This window comes from Condylura cristata, unplaced genomic scaffold (assembly GCF_000260355.1).
Source record: "Condylura cristata isolate star-nosed mole 26May11 unplaced genomic scaffold, ConCri1.0 scaffold00006, whole genome shotgun sequence".
Taxonomy (NCBI): Eukaryota; Metazoa; Chordata; class Mammalia; order Eulipotyphla; family Talpidae; genus Condylura; species Condylura cristata.
Genome location: NW_004567107.1, coordinates 37,749,382 through 37,762,749, shown reverse-complemented (window position 1 = coordinate 37,762,749; position 13,368 = coordinate 37,749,382). Strand labels below are relative to the sequence as shown.

Genomic DNA, 13,368 nt, shown 5'->3' with positions numbered 1-13,368 from the left:
ACATACATACATACATACATACATACATACATACATACATACATACATACATACATACATACATACATACATACATACATACAATAAAGTGGCTCCAAATTCTGTTGTACTGATTTTCTTGTTATATTTTAGTTTTGATTTCTATTTTGATAGTGTGATGTGTGTATGGGGGTGTATATGTATATAAAATCTTTGTTATCGGTTCTTTAAAATTTGCTGAGGCTTATTTTTATGGTTAGCTTTTATAATTGTTCCCTCTTCAGTTGAAATAACTTTATTTGGTTGAATTGTTTTAGACAATGTCCTGTATTCATTAGTTTAAGCTTATTAGTTATGGTGCTAAATATACCCTTTTTTTCTAATTTCATTTGTCAGTTCCAATCCTTAATTGCTGAAGTGTATTATACTATCTCTCAGTCTAGATTTATTAGTTCCCTCGACCTCAGTTTTGCTTTATATATTTTATAGACATTATTAATTGTAGCTAAAATACTAATTATTCTTTCTTGTGAATGGAATTTGTGTTATGTCTTATGATGCTTTTTACTTTAGAATATGTTTCATTTTCCATTAATATACTTAGCAACTAACTTTTGTTTGTTTCTATATTGAGGTAACATCAATTTGCAACATTGTATATGGTTTAGGGACACATCACCTTTTATGTATGTATGTCACACCACACCCACCCTTAAAGCACAGATAGCCTGACTTTATATCTTCTCTCAGTCATTCAAACAAATGTAGCTGGATGCAATTAATTACATGTTTGGAGTTATTTTTGCTTCCTTATTTTGTGCTTTTTATTTGTACCACATTTTTCGGCCTTTTTTGCTTTTTTGTTTTGCTTTAGATTTATTTGTTTACTTCTTGTTTTGGAAAAATATACATTCTTCTTTTAGTGGTTACTGAAATTTTAACAAATGTTTTAGATTCCAGAAAATTAAAAATTCCTTACAGTCTCACTGTATAAAGATTTTGTAAAACTTTGATTTTATATAGTTTCGGAAACTTACATGATGTTTTGATTCTTGTTTACTAAACTAAGACATAGTAGCTATTGTATTGTTAATTTATACTGCAAGTTTTTGTTTAAAGTACTCAATATACTTTGTTAATCTTGCTTCCTTCTTAATGCTTAAATGAGCCTCCCTTTATTTTTCTGTAAATCTTGAAAGATGTGTTGCAAGATTTAAGATTCTACATTGACAGGTAGTTTTATTTTGTTTCATTTATTCCCCCTGCACAAAGATAACTCCATTGTCTTATGATGCGAATCTTTTACCTTATTTGATACAAGTCATCTTCCTTTTCTGAAGAGGTTTCTGAAGTCATTTCTTTGTTTTTGGTGTTTTAGAATTTCACATAGTATATTTACATATATGTATTTATTTTGCATGGATTTAATGACCTTGAATCTATGGCTTGGTGTCTCAGTTTTGGAAAATTCTTGTCTATTTTCTCTTCACATACTAGCAATAATCCATTCTCTGTCTCCCTTCTAGAATTTTTATTCTTATTTTATTTTTTAAATTTTTTGTTAGATTTATTTATGTATTCAAGAACTGGGGCACAGCCCCGAAGTGCAGGGGGTGAGAGGACTCACCAGAGACTGAGTGGGGAACAGAACAGGCAAATAGCCTGCTGCTAAAGGGAGCAGCAGGCTAGACAAGGGAGGTCTGCTGGGCTGTATGGGTCAGCTCCCTAGCTGGCCAGACTCATGCTGCAGTAGCTGCAGAGAGCTTGATATCCCTGTGTCTTTAACCCCTGTGCCACCAGAGGTCCCCCTTCTAGAACTTATATTAAACAGATGTTAGACTTTTTTTTTCAGTCATAACTGATCATTCATATTTGTTACCTTTTTATGTCTCTGTACTGCAGTCTGGATTTATTTCTCTTTGGACCTTTTTTAGACCTGCTTGTTTATTATTCTTGTTAATGCTTTGCTTTCTTGAATGTGTGTGTTTCTAATAGGAGACGCTTTACTTTTTGAACTTTATTGGCATTAATTCTTTGAAAGGAAAGGTAGATGCCTATAGAGGAATTTTTACTCATTTCTGTCAGACCATTGAGTACTTCCAATCTGTAATAGCAGTATACAGAATTCTCAGATTGCAAGTTTTTTAATCTCCTGAGGCATGTCATATTACTTTAAGGTACAAACCTCTTTGGTACTTAACTTGTGGTTAATTACTCTCATTGGAGATTTATTTGTTTCACAGTTCATCCATAGTTTGAGACAGTTTCTATTCTTGTCCCTAGTGCAGCTGGTGATAGTGATGTTTTTCTTGTGTACCCTGTCCTGGGAGTATAGCACTTGGGTAAACTATTTTGTCTTCAGTCTTTCTCCCCAGAGACCATAAAAATGAATGTGCAGTGTTACCTGGTTGCACATAGTGAAAGCCGATTTTGCTATTCTACCTCCGGTTTCTAATTTGCAGTGGGACTTTGGCCATAATTCTTTTCTTTCATACTAACTTATCAATGCAGAAAATACTACTGTGTATAGTCACTTTGGCAAGAGGATCAGTAAAGATAATGTTGTTAGTCATTCTGCTGGAAATGAAAGTATACAACTCTTTAAGTCTTCTGAAAGTATTCTGGTGACTATACACACACACATCATTTGTAATTCATTACTGTCATTTAGTTATTAGACATAAATAATATATCTGACTACCACATGCTGCTGATTCCCAATGAAGAAGATGGATGAATAAATGGAAAGTGTGGAGAAGTACTTTTGAAAGCAAGAAATATGTAAATGCTCTTCTTTCAGATTCTCTGTTGGTTAATGTTACTGTCTAGACAAGTGGTGTAGTTCCTTGGCTTTTATATTGGAGTACATAATGAGATAGCCGTGGGTAGGCTAGATTTGATTTCTGGAAATGCTTATTTATACATTCCAAATATAAAGAGTTCCATTGCTTAAATGTTATACTTTACTACCGACCCATTTTGAATTATAATAAAACCATGTGAACTGGACTGTAGCATAATGGTTATAACAAAAACATGTAAATCTTCTGGCAGTGCTTGGGAATTGGGAGTGACACTTGTTTTAGTTTTATTGTAATTTAAATTTTGAGTATTAAATAAGTAGTTTGCATACAATCAACTGTATTATTACTACTATAATGTTAAGATTTTCTTCTTTTGAGGGGTCAAAATGTCAGAAAGAAAACAATTATGTTATCTGGCAACCCTTGATACAAGAAATTTTGAAAATGCATTTCTAAAATAATGTATCTACTTGAATGTAAAGGTTTTTTCAATTATTTTTCACTAGGTTCAGAACTTCTGGAAATCTTGTAATCACTCGTGAGATTGATGTGGCAAAAAATCAGTCCTTTTGGTTCATCAACAAAAAGTCTACAACTCAGAAAATAGTAGAAGAGCAAGTTGCAGCCTTAAATATTCAAGTGGGCAATCTTTGCCAGTTTCTACCTCAGGTATTAGAGAATTAAATGTAAAGATGAAAATTTTGTATTTAATGTTTTTTTCTTTATACTTTTAAGAGTGGTGTAATGGTTAGTGTTTAAACCGAGCATGGCACTCTTAATACTCTCTTTATAAGTATATTCATGTCAATTTACAGTAATTTGGAAATTTGTAGTTCATACAAAGGCTTAAATTATAAATTGTGAAGGAAATCAAGTATTTTAAGTAGAGTAAAATAGCTTTGTGTTTCCATTCCTAGGTTCTTAAAATTTTGTTAACGAACAACTCTTAATCAGTGTTTTTGTATAAACTTAGATATAGCAAAAACTTTATTTTATAGGTTGTTTTCTAAAACTTTGTTATATTTTAAGCTTGTTAGTAATAAAACATCCTGATAATTTATGCTAAAGGCTTATGTTAAATACTCTTAAATTTATTTTACTGTCTGATGACTGGATTAAGTTCAGTTTTTTTCCCGAAATAGTGGTGATTTGGTTATATAAGTCCATATTTTAAAAAATTTACAATTTAAAAGCTTCTTGCATTTATTAGCTTGATGTTACATCATATTCAGAAGTAGATATTTAAAACTTCCTTTTTTTTTTTTTACACATCTAACATTCCTACTGATATGTGATAATGATCATTCAAACTAGGGGACTGTTTTTTTTTTTTTCTTTTATTCCAAAACAACTTAATGTATGTAAACATTTTGATCTGTAAATATTAACAAAGAAAATATTTTAAAGACTCTCAAGAACAGCAACAGTTTTAATCCTAATTCATCTGTATTTTAAGGACTAATATATGAAAGGATGTGGTTTATATTAACATTTGCATCTCAAAATGAAGTTTATTTCTTTTAATTAGTTTCATCGTGACAAGTGTCATGGTGAGTGAAATTTGTCTTAAAGATACTAAATGACAATAGTTGCTGATACTTAAGTTTTATACTTTAGGATAAAGTTGGAGAATTTGCTAAACTCAGTAAAATTGAACTCCTTGAGGCTACTGAGAAGTCTATTGGTCCTCCAGAAATGCACAAATATCACTGTGAACTCAAAAACTTCAGGGAGAAAGAAAAACAACTAGAGGTAATTGAAATGACAGCCCATTTTTATTGTCCCACTGATTTCTGTGTCTTATGTGAGAAAGTGAAGAGTTGTTGTGGTTCATTGAGTGGATTAATATATTTTGTCATTTTTTCCCCCTAAGATGGCTAACAAAATAAGCAACAAGGGCACTTTATCATTTTCAATTTTCAGAGTTGGTTAACTGTAATCTTGCTGCTTATGTGTACTTATGCTTACTTCAGTCTTTGGTAGCCAGCCTTCTCAACAAAAATAAAACTGAGTTGTTGGGTCAATTTAGAGGAAGTTCTCTTGAACTAGGGAGCAGGAGTCCTGGTAGTTGTATGCTTATACAGTGATGACCTTAACCTCCTCTGCATGCAATAGTTTTGCAAACTGCTATCAGATTTCGGTATGAAAAAAGAACTTATCTACAGAAAATAATTCAAGGAATAGTTAATCTCTTTGTCTTTGAACATTTAATGAGATAAATTTCCAGCTACTGTTCTTTGTGATGTTATTGGCTCAGTGTGGAGTAAAAAAGTTAAGATGTAATCATTTAATAGTGTCTAAAATAGTTAAACCCTCAGTCATGTTAAAGCATTCATTATATTCTACAAAAGTCATTCTGTGGTGTCAGATTCCAGTTTTTAGTAAGGTATCTTAGGAGCACATGTAGAAAATAAAGTTGTTTATTCCACTGTGATGTGGAAATGGTAAATCATTATAGAATGAGACTTTTTTTTTTTAGATTTTTTTATTTATACAGAACTGGGGTACAGGCCAGAGGTGCAGGGGCAGTGAGAGGCTTCACCAGAGACAGAATGGGGAGCAGATCAGGCCAAGTGATGAAGTATACTGCTGAGGGGAGCAGTGGGCAGGTCAGGAGAGGTCTGCCCGCACCGTGTGGGTCACCTCCGGGGCTGGGGATCAAACTCATGCTACAGTGTCTTTACCTTCTTAGTGCATATATTTATCTATGCACACAGAAATGGGGTATAGCTGCGAGAGGATTCACCAGAAACAGAGGGGGGAGCAGAACAGGCAGATCCACCAAATATACTGCTGAGGGAAGCAGTGGGCAAGACAGGAGAGCTGTGCCCCATCATGTGCATCACTTCCGGGGCAGGGATTGAACTTGCACCAAAGTGCCCAGGGTTTGGCTTAGCATCTCAGTGCAGTATTCCAACCCACTGTGCTACCATTCAGGGCCCTAGAATGAGACCTTTTTAAACTAGCCTTTTTAATTGGGGAAAAGGTTCAATTTGTGTTGTTAAGGATTGCATGTGTAGTAGTAAATGTAATGCTTGCTTTCTCCCTGGCCACTTCATTTTGAGCATTAACCAGAGTACCTCTACTCTTAGCAAACTGTAGTTTATTACAGGTGTCTGAACTATTTAAAATCAGTTTATACAGTTCTTAAGGGGGAAGATAAATGAGATGTAACTTAAAAGTATTATTGGGGAGATGTCCATATGTAACACAAAACTCAAAAAAAAATTAGAATAACTGATTAATGTTGAAACCTCCCTAGTCAAGTATGTTTTAATCAATAACAAAAAAACAAAGAAAAGTAACAAAAAGTGAGATATTCTAAAATTTTACACTTTTCATCCAAAACATGTTGTTAGTTGAATTTCTAAGGAGCCAATATTAGTATTATATTTATTGAGGAAGTTAACAGTATTATTATTTCATTCAATAGTTATTAAATCTCTACCATGTGTCAGTCACTATGTAAGGCTTTGGGTAATATTGCAGATACCATGTATCTTTTAATATTGTACTTATGTTGAATTGGTTCTTGTATTTCTTCAATATTGTGAAGACTTTGTTGGAGCACAATATAGTTAGTTGCACTGCTGAGGTTTAGTTTTCACTTAATATGTAGTATATACATTTGTATAAGTGTGACCTTGTGCTTCTGCAACTTAAAGTGCCCTTTTATAATTTGCCACTTGAAAAGGTTTTATTTAATGAATAATCTTTTTCTAGTTCCTAGCAGCTAAAATAAATACAGAAAAAAATTTAATGACTAATCTTGTAAATAAATGCTTTTAAATTGTAACTGTATGTTTGATAATTTGTTTTTTATTTTACTCATTCAGAGTGAAGGGCAGGACCAGCTTTTTATAATTATTTTATCCTGCTTCATATATTCCATCAATCAGTTTACACTCCCCCACATCATTATAATGCTCCCCTCTGAAACACCTAAACTACCTCCAAGCCTAAAAAGAAGTCAATATTTTATCTCATTTTTAAGTCCTTAAATCATGGATGTTAATAATATAATAATATTTATGCTATTCATTTGTTACAACTATCTGGCTTTTGTTGAGTTTTACTATCTTAAATGAATTGCTTTTATCCTTAAGGTGAATGAAGCAGGTTACTTTCTTTTCAGGCAAGGCGAATCCAGGCTCAGATATATATCAGGGCTTCATTGTAGTCACATTACTAACAGATTGTAGAACCTAGACCAGAAGTCAGGTGTCAGTAGGTCTTAAGAATACCTATGGAATTCTTTATTGTGGTAGTATTGTCATTTTTTTATTAAGAGATTTGACATATTGACTTTTTTCACTTAAACTCATTGTTAAATGAATTATTTTATAGACCTCATGTAAAGAGAAAACTGAATATCTTGAGAAAATGGTTCAGAGGAATGAAAGATATAAACAAGACGTGGAAAGGTTCTATGAACGTAAGCGGCATTTAGATTTGATTGAGATGCTCGAAGCAAAAAGACCATGGGTGGTAAGTCTTAATTAACTAGAGGCAAAAATAGTCCTCTAACAGAAAAGGTCTAAAGAAAGCCCTAATTAATCTGTTTTGAAATTAGCTGTTTTTTTTCTCACTTTTACTTTACATATCATGCATAATAAAACTTATCTCCTCTGTGATAATACGTAGCTGTGTGCTGAATTAATTAACAATTGATTCTGTGCTGTTAATTCTTCCAGATTTGAATCCTCAACAGTTAGTTTTGTTTTGTAAAATGTTAATGATTAAACATATGTATACATGTAAAAAATTAAATCTTGGCATGTCCTGGTGTTATTGAAGATTCACTTGGAGCGTAGCCCATATTACTATAAACTTGTGATTTTCTATTTAGATGCTTCATCGTAAGTTTACTGAGGCTACTGTATTCAGTAGTATACTGTACCCAGTACTGTAAAGCACTACTGTACAATGTGTAGAACAAAATAAAATTTTTTAGTGCTTGTAAGATTAGAATGAAAATAATTATCACTAGATTGGAAAAATATATGGCTATCTTTGTGGGCTTCTTACCCAACCCAACTTCACTCTACTTTTCCATTATTTCCATTATTCTTAAACATTTTTTCCTTTCTTTAGCTGATTTTGATTACATTTTCTAGGATCCATTACTGCGGAACCTACTTTTGAAAAGTCTTCTGATTTCTTCTTTTCTAAGATTTTGGATCTCTTTTTCTTTGCATAGTAGAACTGGTTGTTGGCCATAGGTGTAGAGGGTGAGAGGAGTGACAGCAGACAGAGTAGGGAGCAGACAAATTTGCTAAAATATACTGCTAAAGGGAACAGTGGGCCAGACAGGAGCAGTCTGCTGCACCATGTGGGTCAACTCCCAGGCCAGGGATTGAAATCAGACCTAACCTGTGTAAGGCTGAGACTTAACCCCGAGACTACCAAGGAGACCCCCATTCTTATTTTTTTTTAATTTGCTTTTTATTTGCATTCATTCCCTTTTTTGCCTTGTTCACTCTTACTATATAGTATTCTTATTTTTCAGCAAATAATTTATTCCTATGACATGACAAGTGCCTGCATGGTTTTGTTTCCCTTTTTATCTATTATTCTTGTGTTTTCTTCTCATTTTTACTTTCTATAACTGATTTTGCTTAAGTTTTTTTAATACATTCTTAATTTTTTTTTTTTAAGATTTATTTATACATAAAGAACTGGGGTACAAGCCAGAAGTGCACAGGTGGTGAGAGGATTCACCAGAGACAGAATGGGGAGCAGAACAGGCAGACTGATGAAGCACACTGCTGAGGGGAGCAGTGGGCAAGACAGGAGAGGTCTATCACACCATGTAGGTCAGCTACAGGCTGGGGATCGAACTCACACTAAGCGGCTGTGGCTCGCTTGTAAGTGCTGCATCTTAACCTTTTGCGCCACCAGGGAGGGCCACATTCTTAATTCTTACACCCCTTCTTTTTTGAGACACTAGAGAAAAACCTAGTTTTAGTAGCTATTCATAAATTTCAGGAACAGAAAAGAGGTGGGATTCAGAGAATCCAGTCTAGTGATAGGCTGAGCTCAATGAAAATCAGTACTCTTAGTTCATAATTACTATTTTTGAACTATTGTTTCACAGGGCAAAATTTATATTAATAAACCTACCAAAGGGAAATCAAAACAGCCTTTTAATAAATTTAGTTCTCCCTGAACCTCAGTTTTATTTGTGTGTGTGTATATTATGTATGTGTGTGTATATACTAATTTAACTTAGCAGTGCATGAACTTCGATTTTCTTAATTGCCAGGAATATGAAAATGTTCGTCAGGAATATGAAGAAGTAAAACTAGCTCGCGACCAAGTGAAGGAAGAAGTTAGGAAACTTAAAGAAGGGCAAATTCCTATGACACGTCGAATTGAAGAAATTGAAAGGCAGCGCCACAATTTGGAGGCTCGAATCAAAGAGAAGGTACATTTCTGACTCAGCTTTGGATTTTCTATTTTTTGTTTTGTTTTCTTTAGTAAACACAGAAATATGTTGCAGGTTTTAAAATATACTTTGTAGGTTTGCTTGTAGTCTTGCCTCTTTCAGTTCTTTGGGACTTCTACCACATATGCTTTTGCAGGTTCTGATTGTCACTGTTAGAAGGTTGCCACTTTATGGAAATTCCAGGATATAAAAAGAGAAAAAGTGTGATTGTTTTAATTTCAAGAGGGTTCAGAGTGGTACTCCTCAAAACATTGAAATTCTCTGTGAATTTATTGTATCTGCTTTGTAATTATATACCCCTTTTGGGAGGGGATGATACAAAAAACCTGAAGGTTTTTAGAATAAATAGTATAGTGGGATATAGAATAATCCCAGTATTTTGAAAATGTAACTTTCAAATGTTGTGGTCATGACTTCACCTCTATGGAGATTTTGGGATCAGAGATTATTTCAATATTAGTATAAACAGGACCCTATTATCTTATAGAATTGCATCTTTTAGGATCAGTTGAAATAGGATAAGAAAATAAATGTGAAGAGAGAAATGTTTGCATACATTCTGTTATGACTATTTTGATATCAATTGGAATAGCCTTTTTGTAGGTTTATAGTAACTGTTGGTATTTTGAGTGGTAATTAGGAATTTGATTTGACAGCAATCATGGAAAATAATTATGGATATGTGCCCCTGTATAACAATTTAGTGTTCAGATGGGCATGGCCACATATTTGACTAGCTTGGATTTTTAATTGTCCCTTGAATTTTTAACTTGTTCCCTTTCTTACAGGCAACAGATATTAAGGAGACATCTCAAAAATGCAAACAAAAGCAAGATGTTATAGAAAAAAAAGACAAACATGTAAGATTGCATATGATATTTTTATTATACTAATTTGCGCTAACTTTTATAAGTAGGTTGGGTATGTACACATTCTTATTTGACTGTTATCTTAAGTTCTTCTCAATTCTCTATTTCTGAATATATGAGGGAAACAGATTTGAAATTATAGCAGTTGTACAGAGGAGAATCAAGAAGAATTGCTCAAAACTACTCTTAAGTGTTATGATCTCCTGGCCTGGCATTGAACTTGTGTTATAGTGGTTGACAATAGCTTGATAGTGCTAAGACTTTAAACCCTGTGCCATCAGGGAAACCCCAGCATTTATTCTGTAGTTTTTATTTTCAAAGTAGGGCATTTAATAGCTGACGGCAGAGCCTTTGGTCTGGGTAGGGATTGATGGCAAAATTATTTTAGGATGATTAGTGAAAAAAGTGGACTCAGAACCCCAGATGGATCCTGTGTTCTATTTTCCGTGATTTTCAAAATCTAAATTTGAATTACCTGTCTTTAGGGTAGATGATAGTTGAAACATTACATTTATCTTTCAGTTACCAGCCTTTTCCTCTGTGTCTTTATATTGAAGTTCCAATCCTCTTTCATAAGTCCTCTTTTCATATATCTCCAGAGTATAAGTCTCAGGTTTCCATGGCAAAAGTATAACTGCTAGTGTGATGTGCCCAAGGTTTATGGTTTGGGGAAGGTGGAGGAAGGCACTGGAATTGGAAGTGGGGGTATAGATTTTTCTGTTCTATGTGATGTCTTGTCTTTCATATGACATTTTCTAGTTCTAAGGGTCTGTAGGATTTTTTTTTTAGATCAAACTTGTGTGCCATAGCTCTTATCTTGTGCCTTTATGTTTTAATTTTCCTTACTGATAAATTAGTTGTTCTGTGCAATCTTTAATCTTTTGAATATTTGTTAAAACTCTATTTGCTGTTGTTTCCTCCCTCACTCCCTTTATCCTTGTAGCACTGAACCTTTTTTTTTTTTTTTAACTTCATTTATTATCTAGTGAGAGTTTATGAGGGAAAGGCATCAAGATGCATTTTTTAAACCCAAATAAGTATACCAACTAGGTGGATAGGTTGTCCAATAGTGAACCTTCCTTATGTTGCTATCATAAATTGTACTTGGTATTTTAATACATTACTGGATTTGGTTAAAAAAATCTTACTGTGATTTTGTGTGCTTTTTATACTTGATGTTTTGTGTCTTTCATAGCTAAAATTTTATTGTATTCTATCCGTAAATTATTTTACTGTTTAATGCTGGCTTTTGAAACAGTTAAATATTCATTGGACCATTTTTTCTTCCCCTTATAACATTCATAAGTTATTTTAAATTCAGCTCTTAATTTTTTTCCTAAAGATTTTATTTATTTATACATATAGAACTGGGGTACAGGCCAGAGGTGCAAAGGCGGTAAGAGGATTCACCAGAGACAGAATCAGGAGCAGGACAGGCAGATCAATGAAGTACACTGCTGAGGGGAGCAGCAAGCAGGTCAAGAGACGTCTGCCCCACCGTGTGGATCACCGCCGGGGCAGGGATCGAACTCATGCTGAAGTGGCTTTAGCTTCTTAGTGCTGTGCTTTAATTTGCTGTGCCACCAGAGAGGTCCTCAGTTCTTAATTTTTGATAAATGCTTTTTATATATAAACGTCTCTGGCTTTCAATTGACTATAGATCACATGTATTATTATTGTTAATGTACTTTTTTTTTTTAAAGATTTATTTATTTATGCATACAAGAACTGGGGTACAGGCCAGAGATGTTACAGGTGAGAGGATTCACCAGAGATGAGTGTGAGGAGCATAACAGGCAGGTCAGGAGAGGTCTGCTAGCCATGTGGGTTACCTCCTGGGCCAGAGATCGATCTCATGTTGCAGTGGCTTCAGATAGATTCATTGTGCTGTGCTTTAACCTTTTGCACCACCTGGGAGGGCCCTGGTAATGTACTTTTAATGTTTTAGTTTATGACCTTTATTTTCATTTTGAGGTTTTGTTAACTTGTTTCAATTTCTACAATTGTGGAATTTTTCCACTTTCTAAATGTGGAGTTATAATTATTTCTTTATGGCTTTTATCACTGTTTTAGAATTTGAGGTAATTTTTAGATTTACTTTTGGTTGTATAAAAGATTTACAAATATTCAAAAAAAAAGATTTACAAATATTCAAAAAGAATATTCAGTCTTCTTAAAATTTTTTAGTTTATTCATTGTATCATCTTTCATTTTTATATAATGTATGATTTCCTTTGTGTATTCAGTTTTTAGATATGGAGATATATGAGTAACAGAATAATAGAATCGCTATGTTTGCTTATTTCTTAAACATATATTTGTTATTACCTTACATATAATGTAAATATTTGTATTTATACTCTTATATTTATATCACAAAAATGTTTTACTTTTTTCTAAACTACCTGATTTATCCATTTTTAGTGTTAGTGCCTTCTGCAATGAGTTAGTTTGTCTGTTTTGTCTTGTAATTATATTAGGTTTTGCATCCTAAATGTTGAATGTTTATTGTTATTCCTGCACCATGGTTTACCTGTTATTAAATAATGTGTACTGGGTTTTGTTTTGAAAATTAATTTCATTTTGGTGTGACACTTTTCCCATTGATAGAGTTTACATTTACCATTATGTTTTGTACTTAGCTGTTCTTTTTATTTCTTCCTGTTCCTGTTCTGTTTTTGCTGATGTTTTATTGTTCCATTTTTTTCCCCCATAGGTTGAAAGTTAAATATTCTTAACCAATTCTACCAGTTACTTTTAAAGTTTAAATAAACCTTTTAGAAAGTTCATCAATATTTTTATTCTACTTAAGACAAAAGTAGCAAGCTTTCAGTCCCTCTTTTCCTCCGATGTTCAGGTCATCAGACATTTTGTCAGTTATTTAAATGTTACATTTCTACTATCTGTGTTTAATTATGGTATTTTATTAATTTATATGATCATGCGACTATAGATCATACTTCATTTGGGGGTCCTTCTTTGAGGAGGTAGGGATATTTGTGTTTTTTTTCTTGCTGGATATCTTCTGTAGACTAGAAAAACAATTTTATTAAATTACAATTTTAAAAATTTTATTGAATTACCTTAAGTTTATTGTTATTTGACTATGAAATTAATTAAAATTAATGTCTTCAAATTTATTACTTTGAAATAATTGATTTACAACACTGTTTTCAGTGTGTAGGTTCACGCATCTTCACATATGCTGCCACACCACCCACTACCACAGCACTCATAATACTCCACCATAGTCCATTGGTCCCCCCTT

At 33.2% G+C, this 13,368-nt stretch overlaps 1 protein-coding gene across 1 annotated transcript in view; it reads left to right on the top strand.

Moving 5' to 3' along the window:
- The window catches only part of SMC5 (structural maintenance of chromosomes 5), a 60,274-nt gene that overhangs the window by 14,257 nt on the left and 32,649 nt on the right, over positions 1-13,368 (top strand). Inside the window, exons 4-8 of the mRNA XM_004677604.2 lie at positions 3,290-3,452; positions 4,401-4,535; positions 7,131-7,271; positions 9,049-9,210; positions 10,020-10,091. Coding sequence (XP_004677661.1) covers positions 3,290-3,452; positions 4,401-4,535; positions 7,131-7,271; positions 9,049-9,210; positions 10,020-10,091 — 673 coding nt within the window. The remainder of the gene's footprint in view (positions 1-3,289; positions 3,453-4,400; positions 4,536-7,130; positions 7,272-9,048; positions 9,211-10,019; positions 10,092-13,368) is intronic.